Source organism: Protopterus annectens, chromosome 2.part2 (assembly GCF_019279795.1).
Source record: "Protopterus annectens isolate FY-2018-M chromosome 2.part2, PAN1.0, whole genome shotgun sequence".
In the NCBI taxonomy this organism is placed as follows: Eukaryota; Metazoa; Chordata; order Ceratodontiformes; family Protopteridae; genus Protopterus; species Protopterus annectens.
The window spans coordinates 563,116,882-563,135,228 of NC_056730.1; the positions used below are offsets into that span (position 1 = coordinate 563,116,882).

The 18,347-nt window shown below is 38.1% G+C and overlaps 1 protein-coding gene across 1 annotated transcript in view; it reads left to right on the forward strand.

Annotated features, from left to right (window-relative positions):
• The window catches only part of LARS1 (leucyl-tRNA synthetase 1), a 1,303,086-nt gene that overhangs the window by 1,095,084 nt on the left and 189,655 nt on the right, over window positions 1-18,347 (forward strand). Inside the window, exon 25 of the mRNA XM_044064023.1 lies at window positions 5,646-5,786. Coding sequence (XP_043919958.1) covers window positions 5,646-5,786 — 141 coding nt within the window. The remainder of the gene's footprint in view (window positions 1-5,645; window positions 5,787-18,347) is intronic.

An 18,347-nucleotide genomic window follows, 5' to 3' on the forward strand; every position in this document is an offset into this window, starting at 1 on the left:
GGCTACATGCTCAGAGAGCTCCTCTATGTCTCTTTTCATGTAGTCCAGGGAGGTACGTCTCAGGTCATTCACACCAGCATGGACAATGACTGAGTCATATTTGTACTTGCCTTGGTGTGACCTGAGTGCTTGTGTTATGTGGCGGATCATAGCGCCCAACAGGCAGCTCACCGTGACCTTCTCCTTGTTCAGCCTGGTGAGCGGGACGTCAGTGTGCCTGATGATAGTCACCTATTACAAGTGTATCAGGTGTGTTGTTTAGCCTTAAGGGCTGTGACTGTTCGGCACACTGGCTTTGTGAGCTATGTGTTGCACTTGTTTTGTTTTGGGGTAGCGGTTGCTTGGGTGTCTGCTTTGGAGGTCTCTGCTGCTTAGGCAGATTTTTATTTAGAGCCTCCGAGTATGTTTTTGTGTGTTTGTGTTTGGTTTGCTGTCGTGGTAGGTCTATGTGAGACTGGAATTGTAGTGAGTGTGGTTTCCTTCTCCTCCTGACTGGTTACGCCAGTACTGAGATGAGAGAGCTTAGCCTCCAGTTTGGCTATATGGTTGCATCTCTCACATGTTTTGGAATTTGTTGGGAGGAGGAGAGGGTTGTCTGTGTACATGAGGCAGTTGTAACATTGCCTCAAGATTCCCAGATTCCACAGCTGGACTGGAGAGGAGATTGACAACTGACCTTTGGACATGTTAGAATAGTATTGGGAATTCCTTTATAATTGAAAAAAAAGGCCAATGGGGAACAAGGTACTCAAGGGGAGTTTGTGAGGGTGTAGTGCTTTTAATTTTTTAGTGCTGACTTATATAATTGCTTTAGTGAGCAAGTGCCAGGCTTTAGAGTAGGAATAGGGTGTTTATTATGAGAACTAGATCAGTTGTAAGGGAAAAAGTGAAGAGCAGACTTTGTGGAGCCGAGAATGGTTTAAACTCAATTAAGCTGCGCTATGCGCAAAGCCGTGCCAAAGTGGGTTTTATACAGGGGGACTTGAAAGAGCTAGAAATTGGCCCAAAACGGCCAATAGACTACCAGATTCTTGTGCTGGGAACACTCCTCCAGGGATAGATACGCTGCTCTAAGCTCCCCACTGCCATTGGTGAACAAAGAAGCCTCCCTTTATCCAAGAAAGGAAATGGGCAACACAGGAACTTTCCAAAAGTCCAGAATACAGCAAAGCCTGTATTTGTGTTTTACATGTCTCATGATTCTCTCCTTTATTCTTTCTTTTTTTCTCCCCTAGCATTCTGTGCATAGTAGCGTCAATACTAGTGGTAAATAACCCATTGCAATTATTATTACAATTAGACATAAATTACAGTTAGTGTGTTTATTGAGTGTTTTTGTCATTTTATATATTTGCCATTATTTATTTATTTATTTATTTTTTACTTTTTTCACTTTTGTATTTTTTTTGTTTTTTGTATCCTACTAATACCTCAAAATCTCTTTTCAGAACTATCTCTTCTATATGTGGTATGTGAGTGTATTTTCCTTGAGTTTATTTGTTGTTTATTACACTGTTTATTACACAATTTTAAAATCATTAATTATTTTATTATATTATTATATTAGCATTATTTTACTTGTCATTATTTCTTTTACTTCTTTTACTTGTCAGATTTGAATTTTTGATTCTTAAGTTGGTACCTAGGTTGTTGTTTTTATATTTTGTCCTTTCTATCTTAGATCTTATCTTTCAGAGAATCTAACAGGTTCCTATAACAGCAAACTCATCAAACAAATGTTTACTCTCCTCCATAAAATTCTGATCATGCGGCTGATGAGATGATACGTGTCTAACCAGTTGTCCTTTCACCAAATTTCTCTTTTGGAAGTGGGGATGGTTGCTGTCATAATGTAAATAACTATTTGAATATGTTTTTTTGCGAAAAATCACTTTCAGAATCTTTCCCAGGAATCAATCATAATAATAATATCCTAATATTTCTCCTAATAATAACCAGTTCTAAATCCCAATAAAAAAAAACTAAACATAAATTAATATAAATGAAGTAAATTCTTGCCCTCTCCCCCAGCCATTCCTTTGTATGTACATCCTTCCAAAAAAAACATAATTGTTGTTCAGTATCTTTTCCAAAAAATCAACTATTTTTGCGTTTAACAATGGTGGTAACTGCTGTATTTGTCTAAAATTTTTTCAAAAATAAAAAAGATCCTTCTTTGTGGTATAATATACAAAACAAATAATACTATAATATATAACAACAAATAAAAATCTAATATACTTCCTTTTTCATTGAATTTGAATTCCCTTTCAATTTCAAGCCAATGCCAAGAGTCTTTAATTATATGTGAAAACTCGCATTGATACCCTTTACAATGTAAAAGCTGCTATTGTTTCAAGTTTGTTTCAAGTTTAGAATTTTTTTCTAGCAGAAACAATTGGTCTGAAATGTTTATCCTGAATGTTGTATGCGAAAATGGTTATATGTCAGATGGGAGTAATCAAAATCAACAAACACATTATGTGATTCTTGTGTATTACATCTCATAGTCTCCATCAGTAACCAGTCAATTTTTAATAATTCTTTTTTGCCTCATATTTGAGACTTTGTTATATTTTTATTATTTTTTCTAACATTTCTCATTTTTTTTACCATTTTGTTAACTGTTTCTAAACTTTAACACACCTCACTCCCTTATCTCCCTATCTGTATTTGTTTTTTATTTTGTGTTTGCATAAAAGCTCAAATACAGATCAGACATCAGTCAGTGTTGTTGTGTCTGTCACTTGTTTTTCTCCATTATTTGTGACTCACATAAGGATTCATAAACCTGAATGATTGAGTTACTGGGTGGTATGAATGTGCTGGATCTTTTAAGTAAGTATTGGTAAAGCCTGTATTTGGACTACTCTAGGTCAGGAAAGACGGGAAACAAGGATCATTTTTTTGTTTTTTTTCTTTTTTGCAACAAACAGCAGGAAAATGCAATAAATATGTAACACAGGCTAGTGCACTTGAGTGTGTAGCCTCAACAGGTAAATGCAACAAACAGGACAAACTTTAAAAGTGCAGATGCAAAAACGACTTTAAACAGTTTAAAACAGTTCAAGAAGCAGAAATACTTGCAGTTTAGCTAGATCGGACAGTCGCCCAGGTAGTAGCAGGAAAAAAACACTTTTATCAGGTTAGCAGTCGCTCTTTTAGCCTCTCTGCTGCTAGCACCACTCTGCAGGACCACGAGGAGCTTGGCTGAGTAGTAACAAGCACAAAAACCATGCCAAAGCGGGTTTTATACAGGGGGACTTGAAAGAGCTAGAAACTGGCCCAAAATGGCCAATAGACCACCAGATTATTGTGCTGGGAACACTCCTCCAGGGATAGATAGGCTGCTCTAAGCTCCCCACTGCCACTGGTGAACAAAGAAGCCTCCCTTTATCCAAGAAAGGAAATGGGCAACACAGGAACTTTCCAAAAGTCCAGAATACAGCAAACCCTGTATTTGGACTACTCTAGGTCAGGAAAGACGGGAAACGAGGATAATTTTTTTGTTTTTTTCTTTTTTGCAACAAACAGCAGGAAAATGCAATAAATATGTTATATAGTTGTCCTTTGGATAAATGATGCAGACATTACGCCGTTCTTGTTATAGTTGGTAATCCTTTATTAGCAGATGAACACTGCTTAGAAGACATTCTTGACAAAAGTAAAAGATAGTAAGAAGGGTACGCCAACCCTGTGTTTCTAAAGGTTAGTCAAACATTGCACTTATGCTGTGCTGCTGATGCCATAAGAAGGCTGGAACATGCATGTCCACAGCTAGTGGACTTTGGCTTTATTGGCCTAAATTTGTAAATAAATGGGCTTAAAAAGAAAAATGTCATGGACCTTCAGAATTGCCATTTAACTGAAACACCTGATGTCCTGACAGGGTCATTTGCGTATATCCCATTTTGCCTCTAATACAGGTAGTTTAAGGAATCACACAGTGGAAAGGTCTAGCCTTGGTAGATTTTTCTTTTGGTTTTACTAATTGTTTTTTCTGTGGAACCATTTTAGTCATTGTTTTAGATTCTTGACAAAAGTGCAATTTGAAGTACTGTATCAAACGTCAGCAATGTAACTCTCAATGAAGAGCTCATGCCAGTTCAAAAGGTCAAATAATTTCAAGCCTATTTTGGTCTAATAAAAGGTACTGCATCATGGCTGTGTTCCAGTGACTTTGTGCCTCTTCAGTACAGTGATTGTCAAGAGAACATTCAAATGGTATATGCTCCAAATCACTTGTATGGTTTACTGTGTTCTTACAGGACAAGACAGGATGTGAAGTTAGCAAATTTTTGTCTGGTTGGTTGCCTCACTATGTCATCTTCTGCTGACAGATAAGGACATAATTAAAACTTTTTCCTAGCATAGCTGTTTTGGAATTGTTTTGATGGTAAAAACCTACTGGCTGAGATGTGTTAAGACAACAGGTTGCTGTAGAAAATTTGTGGCACAATGTCTAAGATGGCATCTCAGCGCTCTCTGCATGCTCTCCTTGGTTCTTCCCAGATCATGTTGAGAATTGTGGTGATTTTGTTTACACTGGCTCCTCATCATACTGTTTTACTGTGAATGTAAGTGTTAAGGAAGGATAAAGTGGGAACTTCCTTTATACCTTCCATCAGAAGTTCAGAATGCAGAGAGAAGTGACTTGTTTTAAGAGAAGTGCTGAAAAAAAAAGTCTGCTATCATGTTAAGAATGGTACTGTATTTTTCCAAGAACTAACATATAATGACTGTTGTTTCAATCACTGATATTCTTTAATATTATCTTTTTATATTTCTGTGTCATTCTGTGCAACTGTTTTTGTCAGATAATGAAATGCATTGCATTGTATTGCATATGATATGCTTTTACCACCACTGTTTATTTCTTGACTTTTCTTTAAAATCTGTGTGGAGATTTTCTCCCCGGGTTCCTACTAAAAATGGGTTACCCCAAATGAAACTGCTTATCAACCAATACAAATATGTAAACCAGGTTTGCTTATAAGTTTAAGACATCTTGCTGCTCTTTATTGCCTGCTTTCTTGGTCTGGTGTTTCTGCTTCCAGAAATAATACTGATACTGACCAGTGCAGCTTTGGAAGTGGCTGTCCATAGCCTTATTACTCTGATGTGTCCTGAGAGGCTTGATCTACCAGTAGAATGAAGCGTGCAATGAGCTACTGCTCAGTGAACTATTCATGCCGCTGTATGTTACACTGAATGCCTGCTGATAGGACTTCATATTACGTGTCTGCAAATGCCACAGGCATTGCACAGTGTAGACTTTGGTTGTCCAGATGGAGGGCATCTAGGAACTCCAATTAGTCACTGATTTCTTATTATTTACACGGTACTGTAGTAAAGAGGCTTAACAAAATGCATTTATTTTTTACAGTTATCTTCATTTCTAAAACTTCATTCTGACCCTTCTTCCTTTTTACTAATTGATTGCTGGCTGCTGTCTTGTTTGATGCATGGCATACATCTGGAAAATGTAGTGTTGTATGTAAGTGGGAAAATTATTGTTATTTGCCAGTTATCCATTCTGGACTTTTAGCTGTTTTTAAGGAAATGTCTTTTGTTTCTTTATATTTCTGCTCAACAAGGCAAGTAATATGTGTGCTTTTCAAGTTAACTGTTTCACATTATTTCAGGCAGCTAAGGATAAGTACCGCGAGTTGGCCATCGAGGGAATGCACAGAGATTTGGTGTTTCGGTTTATTGAAGTTCAGACCTTGTTACTGGCTCCCATCTGCCCTCACATATGCGAACACATCTGGAGTTTGCTAAAAAAGGTAATAGAATTAATGTGTGTATTTTGCAGTTTATTTTCCATAGCAGATGGGAGAAAAAGCAGCTTTGCTTTTTGTGATATCTTTCTGATTGCTAGAAATTGTTAGAAAGTTGATAGCTAACATATGAAAATCTTAATAGGGTACGTTTCATTTTAATTTTTGTAAAGTTGTTAATTTTGCAAGAAAATGCAAACATTGTGTTAAATTTTGGTGAGCTGAAATGAAAGCATGTCATACATCAAAGTTTGATCCTGTTAAGCTTTCCTGTACTCAGAAAGGTGTTTTGCTGTCTCAAACTGTACTCTAGTGTTGAGTAAAAGGATAATGTTTAATCTGAAGTGAGAGGTACTGCTAACTGAATTTTTTTTGAGTTGTGACTTGCTGAAATCCTGCTACACCCAAATCTTTGCATAATCTTATGCGGAAATATTATGTAGTAATATTTATTTATTTTATCCTTTGACTGGGTTAGTCCCACTAGACCAATGACCTTTTTTCAGATGAGACTCAAGATGGCGTTTATACTGGTAAAGGAGCTCTGGCCAAGGTGTCAGGAAATTTGCCCTACTCTTTTTGATTGGTGTCATGAGATCTTTTAAAACCAACTGAGCTGCTACCAACTGAGGCAGATGGTTCCTCAGCTTAACATCTCAGCCAAAGGATGGCAGGAGTGCTGTACTGTTGTCAGTATTGGAAATTAATATGCCTTTGGTGGACATAGAACATGCAGCCTTCTGATATTCCAGCACAAAAGGCAAGTGTGCTTTTATTGCGCCACTGACAACTGCTATGCTATAAATATGCCTCCTAAACTGTGTTTGTGTAATTCCATATATATTATGTAATACCCCACCTACACACACTTTGTGTACACTATATAATTAGTCTGTATTTATGCAAGTATTACACAAATTCAACTATTTATACAATTTTACTTAAAACTTGCTCTTATTACTGGCTTCATGTCTGAAAAGGTGTGAAGTGAGCCAATTTACTTACTTTTTAAAATAAGTAAATTTAATTATATTGTGAAATTTTTGCCTTTCAGCACGTAGGCTTTACTCACTGGTATGATGGTATATATTTTGTATGAGGATTCTGTGAATGGGTAGCTGTAGTTTCAAATTCACTTGCTGCTTCTGTCTGTATTAGTCTTAATACACTTATGCTTGGACCACTTAACATTAAACCTGATGAGTGACTTTCAGAAAGCAGCTGTCTTGCACTATGATCGAATCCTTTTCTGAAGCTTGAGAAGTGGCTCATCTGTCCTTTTTCTAAGTATTTTACTATCTACACCTTTCCCTGGCTGCTGTGTGCCCCTGAACCTCGAAGTACACTAAAATACTAAAGCTAACCACTACATTGCAAGAAGAGACCTACCTGACTTCTAAGAACCCCCTGATCCATCTCAAGCCTTGCCAAAGTGGACCATCCTTTTGCTGCCCAGTGCTCTCACCTGTTTTTACAGAACTTACAAAAAAAAGCTAACCACTACATTGCAAGAAGAGACCTGCCTGGCTTCTAAGAACCCCCTGATCCACCTCAAGCCTTGCCAAAGTAGACCATCCTTTTGCTGCCCAATGCTCTCACCTGTTTTTACAGAACTTGCAAAGTATGTTTCTCTATTGACCCATATTGTAAGCTTATTCAGTTTTTGTCCCGTATTTTAGCTTGTAAACTAATTTAGCCACTGAGTCAGGATAACCAGCAGCCAGACTCCTTTCCCTGACTAAAAGCCTCTTCTGTTAGATTTTCCCTCGCTACTTACCTTATTCTTCCCCACCTATTTATCTTTTCCTGGCTACCTGCTGTAGTATCCATTTCTGCTCACTAGGTGGCAGTGTAATTTTGCCTCGTGCCCTTACTCACTCCCCACAATTTACTAGTCTTAGTTCACTGCATCCCACTCCCCATAGTCTACTAGTCCTAGTTCACTGTATTCCTCCTCTTCTATCTCTTGAACATTCACATTTGCCCTCTTTCCCCTTTCTACTATTCCTCTGCTCATAGTCAGTACTGTTCACTCTCACTACTAACTTTAGAATTTATTTCTTCTTAATTTCCCCTTTCACTATCCTCTCTTGTATACTGCGGTGGTGGTGCTGCGGTAGCGTTGTCGCCTCACAGTTAGACGTTGCTCATTCGATTCTCAGTTAGAGCGTCTACTGTGTGACGACATGCGCGAATGGGCGTTCCTTCGTTGAAGGTTTTGCGTTAGGCCCGGCAAGCCAGCATGTAAAACTCTACTGCCAATCATTAGCGGACCAGAGTTCCGCTGTGGCGACCCCTAACCGGGAAAAGCCGAAAGACACACACACACACACACACACACACACACACACACACACACACACACACACACTATCCTCTCTTCTATAGCTTACCTGCTCTTCTAGCAGCTACTTACCTCCTCCACTGTCTTTCTCTAGCTGAATGGTGCTTACTGATTGTCTCTGCTGAATCCTCCACTACTTGCTGTAGCCCGCTCCGTTCGCACTGCGGGCTCACTCCACTCCCCTACCCTACCCCCAATTCCCACCCACCCCAGTGCTGTTAAACTTGTACATACTCAGCCACACCCACTACTTTTACTCCCCCAATCATATCTCACTACTACTTAACAACCACTCCCACTGCTAACTTTCTCCTTACTCCTCTCCTCCCTACTTCTAGACAAGAATTAACCAGCCCCACTACCTCTCTCCTCACTACTACTTCCCCTTACTACTTAACACCTACTCCCACTGTTAACTCTCTCCTTAATCCTCTCCTCCCTACTTTTAGAGGACAATTTTGTCAGCCCCACTAACTCTCTCTTTACTGCTACTTCCCCTTCTAGTCACCACTTATCTATTATACCATACTATATCTCATAATCTAACTATATCTGACATTTTATATTACCCTACTACCCTATTACCTCAAATGACCTTCTCACAGAACTCTAACTATAAAAACTATCTTCTTATTATTTCTTCATTATTATTTCTAGCTGTTCCCTACACTTTAACCGTCTACGAACATTTCTCTCTAGTTAATTATGTACCTCCACACCAACAAACACTACCTAACAGACACCCTAGCTCCCTCTCCCATAGCAACTTAACTTCTACCTCAACATACCTACTCCCAAGATTTCATAGATCTCCCCATATTCTTTACTTTTCCAATAAGATAAGCTTACCCAAGTACTTTAAAAGCATAAAAACCTTACTAAAACATCCCACTCAGCTCCTATTAGATGGTGATATTCATCCTAATCCTGGCCCAAATCAACAGTTCTACAATAACAAACAACAACATATATCCAAAAGTATTTCTACCTCTATACAAGTAGCAAACTCACTAATAATTGCTCAACTTAACATCCGTAGCATTAATAACAAACTTAGTCAACTGCATGCTCTTTTACAAGTGCATGCATTTGATATCCTTTGCCTTACAGAAACTTGGCAGAAACCCTCTACTCATGACCTAGAAATAACCCCACCTGGTTACAACATCCTTAGAAATGATCAAACTTCCAAAAAGGGTGGCGGTGTAGCCATCTTATATAAATCAGAACTCATAGTCTCATCCTATAATGTGTTATTTCCCTCTAATAACAATGCAGAAACCCTCTCCATCAAACTCCACCTTAACAAATCAAAATCTATTTACATCATTTGTACCTATATTCCTCCAGGAAACAATATTAACACTTTAGAAAACATTCTTGATACCCTTTCCACCCATCTACCTCAAGAAACAATTGTACTAGGTGATTTTAACATTGACTGGACTTAACTGTAGCTCCTCCAAACCAAACACCCATATTAATCTTTATGGCTTCACACAAATAATAAACACCCCCACAAGAATTCACAAATCTAGTAATAAAGAAACCATCCTTGACTGGATCCTTATAAATAGTCATCCTGAAACCTACATACCAGGAACACTTCCTGATGACATTAGTGACCATGTGCTAACCTATATAACAAAGCAAAAAGCTCATAGTCCTAATGACAACAATTTTACATCCTATCACTCAAAAAAACACTTTCAAGCTGAGAGCTTTCAAAGAGAACTAAAGGCCTGCAACTGGTCTCCTCTGAAAGAACTTAGACTAGATGAAGCTCTTTCCTACTTTAATACTAAATTCTTACAAATCCTAGATCATCATGCCCCTCCTTGCTCTTCCCGAATTAGAAACGAAGCAGCCTCTTGGCTCACAAAACAAACCAGAGAAAAAATATTCCTTAGAAACAAAATATGGACCAAATGGAGAGCCACTAAGAGCTCTGCTGACCACCTACTTTATAAACAGCTAAGAAATTCAACCAAAAAAGACATCTTATTAGATAAACAAAACTATTATTTCCTCCTTCAACTATCACACCCAAAAAAACCCTCAAAAGTTCTGGTCAGGCATCAATAAGCTACTCAAACCAGGACATACCAAAACTCCAACCCCATCATCAGTTCCCCATAATAATTCTTTACAAATAGCAGATGCCTTCAACAATTACTTCACTGAAACTATTCAAACTCTTGCTACTTCCCCCACCCCTTTCCAAAACACAATTATCTCAGTGCCCTCCTTACATATACAACCCGTACCAACATCCTTTATCTGTAAACTCCTACAAAAACTCAAACCCTGTACCCCTTCTGCTGACTGCCTCCCAGTTGAATACCTTCAAATAGCAGCCAAAGTCACTGCATATCCCATATCCATCCTTATAAACCGAACAATCATAGAAGGAAACATCCCATCCATTTGGAAAGTCTCCCATATCATCCCCTTACATAAAGGAAGTAATTCCACTGATATCTCTAATTTTAGACCTATTGCTTTACTTTCCCCTCTGGCCAAAATCATGGAAAAATGTATTCACTATCAACTACTTCAACATCTGCTCCATAATAATTTACTAGCCAACAGCCAGCATGGCTTCAGGCCCTTTCATAGTACAACTACCACCCTACTAACTTTCACAGACTGTATCAACAGAAATCGAAATAATAACTCTCTTTCTTCTGCACTTTTCATTGACTTATCCAAAGCCTTTGATATGGTGAACCACAGATTACTGATCAGTGTACTAAAAGCCCAATCTCTTGACCCACAAGCAATACGCTGGTTTACATCCTATCTTGAAAATAGACAACAAGCAGTGCTCTGGGACAATACTCCATCTACACCTCTACCCGTAAACATTGGAGTCCCTCAAGGATCTATCCTAGGCCCTCTTCTTTTCTCAATTTTTATTAATGATCTCAACACTGTATTTCCTAAAACCAACTGTATACAATGTGTCGATGACTCGACCTTGATCTGTACTGCTAAATCAGCAACCTGTCTTCAAACCCTCACTCAAACAGTATTTAACACTGCTGAAAATTGGTTTACCCATCATTGCCTTCTCCTAAATCCCAAAAAAACAAAACTTCTGCTTTTTGCTCCTACCCTAATGTCACCAGAGATCGACTTCATAATTACCTCTAATAATGGAACTACTATTTCCCCTGATACTACTACACGTCTCCTGGACATTACCATAGATAACAAACTCAACTTCGATGACCATATCAACAATACTATTCAATCTGTTAATAAAAAACTAGGTTCCCTGTATAGAATCAAACCCTTCCTCACTCCACAAGCTAGAACCTCCTTTGCCCAGACTCCCCTCACTTCCACCCTATTCTATGCTTCTGCTATATACACCAGTCTATCAAGGCACAATCTAAGCAAGCTTGAAACCAGTTATAACAACATAGCCAGATTTGCCACAGGCACTCCTTTCAGAACCCATCACTGTCTTAATCTTAAACAGCTTGGATGGTTCGAACTTCAAAACCATGTTCTGTATAATCAACTAGTGATCATACAAAAAATTCTTTACCACCCAAATAATACCCCTATCCTTACTAACCTGATCTCCCTTTATAAAAATCTGGAAACACTTCGCTCAGCTAATAAGTTACTCATTTCCAATGTTAAATCTAATAACAAAGCAGGCGACTCACTTTTTAATAATGTTGTGGGCAAAATCTAGAACCAGCTCCCTAGAACACTCACATCTCTCTCATCTACATCTCTTTTCAAAAAAAACCTCAAAGAACATCTGAAAATTCTCTGGCTTTGTCCCTGCTCTAAACCAGACTGAACCCTACTTCCTCTCCTTATTTCTCTCATCTTGTTTTCAACCCTTATTCCTGTACCATGTGCCCTCTACAACAATTTTTATATGCAAACCAAACCTATACTAACCAGTGTATTTTTTTTCCTATTCTTTTTCTTCCATAACCTTCTCATGCCTCCATCTCTCTTTCTTTGGCCTAAATATTATCATCTTCAGAACTTGTGTGTATCTAAAATTGTTGTATCTTAAACTATGCTTTGACTCTATACCACTCTACTTAAATTGAATTTTTTCTTCCCATATAAGTTTAATTCTCCAATGTATTGCAATTAAAAAAAATGGTCTAAGCATTGAAATGTATGTATAGTATTGTTTAAGTATTGTATTTTCTCTTTTTATCTGCTTGGAGCTTATCTCCCTGGGCCTCTACTGAAAATGGACATGTATCCAGCTAGACTAGCCCAGTCAACAAATGTAAAATAAATTAAAAAAATCAAATATTTACATTTATGGAAGGAAACAAAAAGCAATTTTGGTGGATTTGGCTGATCTTACTTCAGAATACCTTTAGTGGATGTACACATGGGAAAAGTGTTCTGGTACACTAAAATGTATCTCTCTAGACTTTTTGAAGGCCTTTATTCATGAAACATGACTTTTAGCTTTTGACAGTTCCTTTATTCTTATCTAAGGGATGTGTGCATCCATGGCTTCTTGATCTTTTAGCAGTTCACACAGGTTTATTGTCCTAGAACCATACCTGGAAATTGCTTATGTTCAATGCTAAAAACTCCCAAACCTTCAGAGTGATTGCAGGGTGCCGTGTATTAAATTGGAACCACCATGGGTTTCGCATTTTCTGTCTTTGACGTTAATGTGTGGCAGAGGTGACTGTTTGTTCCCAGTATTTTAGTTCAGTTACTACTGGAAGTAGGAATCTTAGTTTGGAGATTTCTTTTTTCCCATCTGGTGTTTGACTGTTTTGGAACTGAACAAAACTGCTAAGCAATACCAGGAGTAAGTGAAAGGTTTGGAAAGGGACACCAAATATGACAAATACACTCAGGTTTAGGGATTCAGTGATGGTGCTTAAGATGTCTAAGATTGCCTTTACCACAACTTCATAGTGCTTGGAGTGGCATATGCAGCATTACTTGTTTTTATTATGTATTTTGCTCAATGGTTTTGAGAAGGAATCCAGTTGTGATTTCCTTTGATTATAACCTGGGGCTAAGTCAGTTCAGTATAAATACAATGCTGGTTGATTGTACACAATGTGTAGTCTCTGGTATTAAACACCTGTTAGTAGCACACAATACAAATTGTAAAGAAAAGTAGTTTTATGCATTTAACAGTAACACTGTTTCTAAGTGGCCCAAAGAAAAGCAGCCTTGTTTGTTGTTTCTAAGACCATATGAGCATTTGCCACTGGTGTTGCTTTACAAAGATAATCTCATCAGAGAATGAAGTCATTTCCAGAAAAAGTTACAACGCAACTGTTGGATGCCTCTTGTGGTACTGGCTCAGTCTCATCACTGGTATGCCAGAAAGTATCCGATTGGAAAATGAAAATGTAAGCACTTACATGTAACAGTTATTCCCTACTCCTGAACCTCACTTCTGCTCCTCAGTATTTCAAACATTTCACAGCTAGAGAATAACCTTTGCTAAGAAATAGTTATATCTATGTCTTTCAAAGTTAAGACAGTGCTTCAGTTTTTCCAGCATCATTTAAAATAATTCTCAGCAGCATTAAAGACATGGTGACCACAGCATTGATCTAGCATTATTCCTTTTTTCACCTGTAACCTATAACCGTGAAAGGCAGACTTGAGCTGTAACTGCAGAATGGAGAAAATTAGCTTAGACAGTTGGGTTCTACAATGTTACAAAGACATGCGTCTGGAGCATTTCTCCCCGGGCCTCCACTGAAAACTTGCTTCATTCCAAGTTAGACTTTGCCGGTTAACAAATGTTAAATAAATAAATGTTATTTAATAGAACTGCATGGCTGTCATTGTTTGTCTGCAATTACCCACACCGCAGAGGTGGAGATTGCATTAAGCCTGGTCTGATGGAATAAGTGAAAAAAAGGACTACAGGTTTCTTAACTTGAGTACTTATCTTAAAGAAAGACAGAACATGGAGGCGTGTATTTGTCTTTTAAAATCTGAACAACTTCAATATAGGAAATAAATTCAAAATGGTAACTTAAAAGACTTTTATTTCCCCTCTTTTCTGGCAACATTAGACATGAATGATAAATGCACCCTCACATCAGAGTAAAACTACCTCACAGGACATATGTGAAACTTCAAGAAGAAGATTTTCATTTCGAGTTTGTTTCCTATTGGATGCATACATGACCATGCAAATTATATTTGCAAAATGTTTGCTTCTAGTACTTGCACAGCTGAGTAAACATAAATATATGCTCCTTTATGTAGATGCCTGTTTTTGCCTGAACTCAGAAACTTTAACAGCAACTTGTGATGATCATGTTAGGACTCTTCCAATTCCTGAGCATAGTCATAAACACCAAGAAATCAGGTGTAGTTGTAGCACAAAAGAATAATACTGTTGAGTGCACTTTGTAGACTCCGTGCAGATTTAAGTTTTTTCACCTATGGAGATAAAAATATTCACGTGCAGGAAAAAACAGAAGTCCTGTCAGTTTGGCATCCTGCATTTGTAATGGCCCCTTATGCAAGACTACCTATGAGCAAACACAGCAGGTATTGCATCATACCTGAGTAAACTTTCACATTCTGTATGATTGATGCAGTACCGGTACTGAATTCATTGAGGATGTTCTGCAGTGAAACAGGCAGCACAAACCTGAGAATAGGAAGTTTGTTTTTTTTTCACTCAGTTCCCTCAACAGTGTGTGAGAACATAGTCCTCTAACTATGGTGGGCATGCAACATTCAAAAATCTGGCATGCAGTGGCACTGGTCTTCACGGAAAGATCCCTTCCCATAACAAAAAAAGAAATAACAATTACAGGATCCCTAAGGGTTATATCAGGATCATTTTTAGCCAAGTTATGTCCATATCAGTACAAATATTGTTCAGTGATGCGGTGTATAACCCTCTGCTTCATGCTAATAAATTGCTAGTCATTTTATTAGGAATCTTCTTAAAGAAGTTTTGCATTGAAGACCTCCAAAACATTTACTGTATTGGAATTTGTGTTTCAGAACAAAAAAATAATCTTTGTTATGCCAGCAATAGTGTATGCTGTATCCTTGAAAAAAAGTATGTTCATTTTCCACTGTTTTATGCTAACTTTGAAAAAGAATCCATTAAACTACCAGTATTTTATACTGTCAGAATATTGGAGTGTATTTACGGTACACCATAGTATTGGAGTCAATTTAAATATTGTACTGGAAGGGCTGTTTCTTTCAGAAAAATGTGGTCAACATTTTATATCTCCTAGGAAAGGAAGGAGGTCTTTCTTTGTTGAAAATAAGAATAATCAGAGTGCCCTGCCTTACCTTTTGTCATGGCCAGTACAATTGTTAATGCATTAAGGCCTTTTATGGGCTTATTCATCAAAAACTTGCAGTTACTTCTGAAGCTTGATTTAAAGGGTCTTCCTGTTTGTGTTATTCTACAAGTATGAACTCAAACTGTTGTTCCTACATTTACTTAAAAAAAAAGCTAGAAACTTTGCTGAGGGGTAAGGCAGATTTTCCACAGTGGTGCTATAGTGATTTTTACTCGCCCTTCCAATACTTGTTACTGCTAGGAATTCTCTTCAAGCTCTATGATTGTGACAGTGGCAGTTCCTGACATAAGATGGTACTTTTGTTGTGAGGGGCTGTCTATGAAAGCAGACCTTAGAGCAGTGTTTGCAACATTAAAGGGTGTCCTTCCCTCCTTTTTCCTGCATATAAAAGGAATTGCCTGTTGATTTTCTTTAGCTAACAAGTGTGAGGTTACTGTAGTCTTTTAAAATTGCTCATAGTATAACTGGCTTATCTATCACTGTGGTTTTAGATAAGTCGTGTACTACAAGCACGCTTCCATATGGAAAGCATTTTTTCTTGTCTTGAAGAATTGAAAAGGGGGTACACCGGCAATATTTGTGTGGAAAGTTTCTACCACTGATCACCGGTACTTTTCCTCCCATGACAACATGCTTACCCATTGCAGAAGAATTGGGAGAGCAGTAGAAAAGAATGGCCTGTTCTCAAACCAAGTTTGCTAGTGAGTGAACTTGTGTTATGATTCACTGTTGTACAGATCCGTTTGAAGGTCATTGGTTACTGAGTATTTCATACAATTCTGCTATCCTTTTTCTGGTTCCCTATTGAAATCTCCAGACTCTCATTGCTGAATCCCAAAAGACCTGGGGAAAAAAAGATACAGGAGAAGAGCTCATTTTGTACTTTGCTGTTCTCCTTTAAAATGATTTTTGCATGGGAGAGCAAGTCCCCCCCCCCCCAACTTAACTTGTATGTACCAACTCAGAGATGGCCATACCTCAGATAAAAGGGAATATTCCAAAACATGGAAATCTCAGACATAACATGCAGGCCCAGATTTTTCAGTGCTCAGCCTCCACATCACAAGACTCGGCAGTGCAGTTCTTGAGATTTTAAATAGTTACTCCTTTTTTCTTGCAAAGGAAGATGCATTTTGGATGATCTAGTTACTCTTTCTGAGGATAGTCTGTTATATTACAGTAACAGTCTGCATTTCAGACATTTCAGCCTTTCACAAATTAGTGGTTAGGGGTCAGTAGCCATATTAAAGTTCTACATACTTTTCTATGAGGTATTTTGCTATTTGACTAGCTAACAGAAATATAGTCTGTAGATAGTGACTGAATTTTATGTTGGAAACATGACCGCTACTTCTTGTAGGCTGTTTGTTTTGCATGCGAATTTTATGCCTTCAGAGTCCTTGTTCTTGGAGGATTTTGCTTCACTATACTGAATGTCTGACTGAGACTTTCTGGTTTCATCAGCTCTTAATTTTTCACTTCAGCATTGTTTATTATAAGAATAAATTTAATAAAGTTGAAGCTGTTTGTAATATCTTGTAAAAATGACTTGGGTACTATGTCTGCCTTATAGATTTTCTGGACCAGGTGAAAGTTTTGTCTTTTTCCTCTTGATAAAACTAGCAACCAGTAACCGGACTGACCATATCCACTTGTTTGTCTAATTGAGTTCTACAAAAACAGAGAAGATATTCCCTTCTTGCTCTTGTCAGACATCATTGTCAGGAATCTTGTCAGATAAAGAATTGTAGCAGATTCATCTGGAGTGCATAAAGTTATTTTAGTGGTGTGGCAGATTGGCTGTACTGCCTCTGCACCAGCTGGAAGACAGCTGTCATTTGGTTAGCTGCTGCTGCTCTTCCACTGGACTGAAATTTTGACTTCTTTCAAGACATCTGAGCCTGGTAGTTGGCGTAGTGCTCATCCAGGTTGGGTTTGTTGACCCCAAGACTCTGATAAAACAATGATGTTCCATCCTGTGCCCACCCATGTTGTTGGCGCCAGAGATCATGGTCAAACCTTGGTTTGTATTTTCTGGTAGGGAACGGGTGAGCATGACTTAAGGCTGGAAACTCATGTTCACGTAATAAAAGCCTATCATGGTCTGTAGCCATTACATCCCTAGAATCAATACCATAATGTGAAAGAAACTGATGGATTGTGGAAGAAAAAGGTTCCAAACTGATATGGCTAGTAAAACATACTACCTTAGTTCATGTTTGGGGAGGATTATGATGCCACATCTCAAAGCAGAAGAGAACCATGAAGTGGTCAGACTAAGAGACTGGAACCACCACCAAGTCTGATGTCTTCATATCCAGTAAGAAGATCAAGTTCAAAGTATGGCCTAATTTATGCATTGCCGAGGTAATCACCTGAGCCAAACCCTAGTTCTTTCTGGACACAACTAAATTCTGTAACAAGTGTTACCATATCATCATCAACACACACATTAAATTACCAAGCACAATTGAGTTGACAAGGAAATCGGTGATCTCTTGTATGGATGTCCTTGTGCAAGTTGGTGGATGGTAGATGGGGAGAAATCTACAGTTTACTGCTGTTAACAAAGACAGTAAGAAGAGTTGCTGTCATTAGTGGCAAGCTGAATCAGCCATAGCCTGTGGCTACCAAAGTCTGCAGCTCCCAAAAAGCTTACCCCTCCTTGGGCACTAAATCACTGGGAGGTCAGGTGGAATGGCTGAGGCCAAGTAAGGCTAAAGTTGTCATCCAGCCATATATTTGTAATAAAGTGTCTATTTATTTATTTATTTATTTTTATTTATTTAATTTATTTAACATTTGTTGACCGGGAAAGTCCGACTAGGTTCCACAGAGCCTGTTTTCAGCGGGGCCCGGGGAGAAATGCTCCAGATGCCTGTCTTTGGAATGTGGGAAGAAACCGGAGTACCC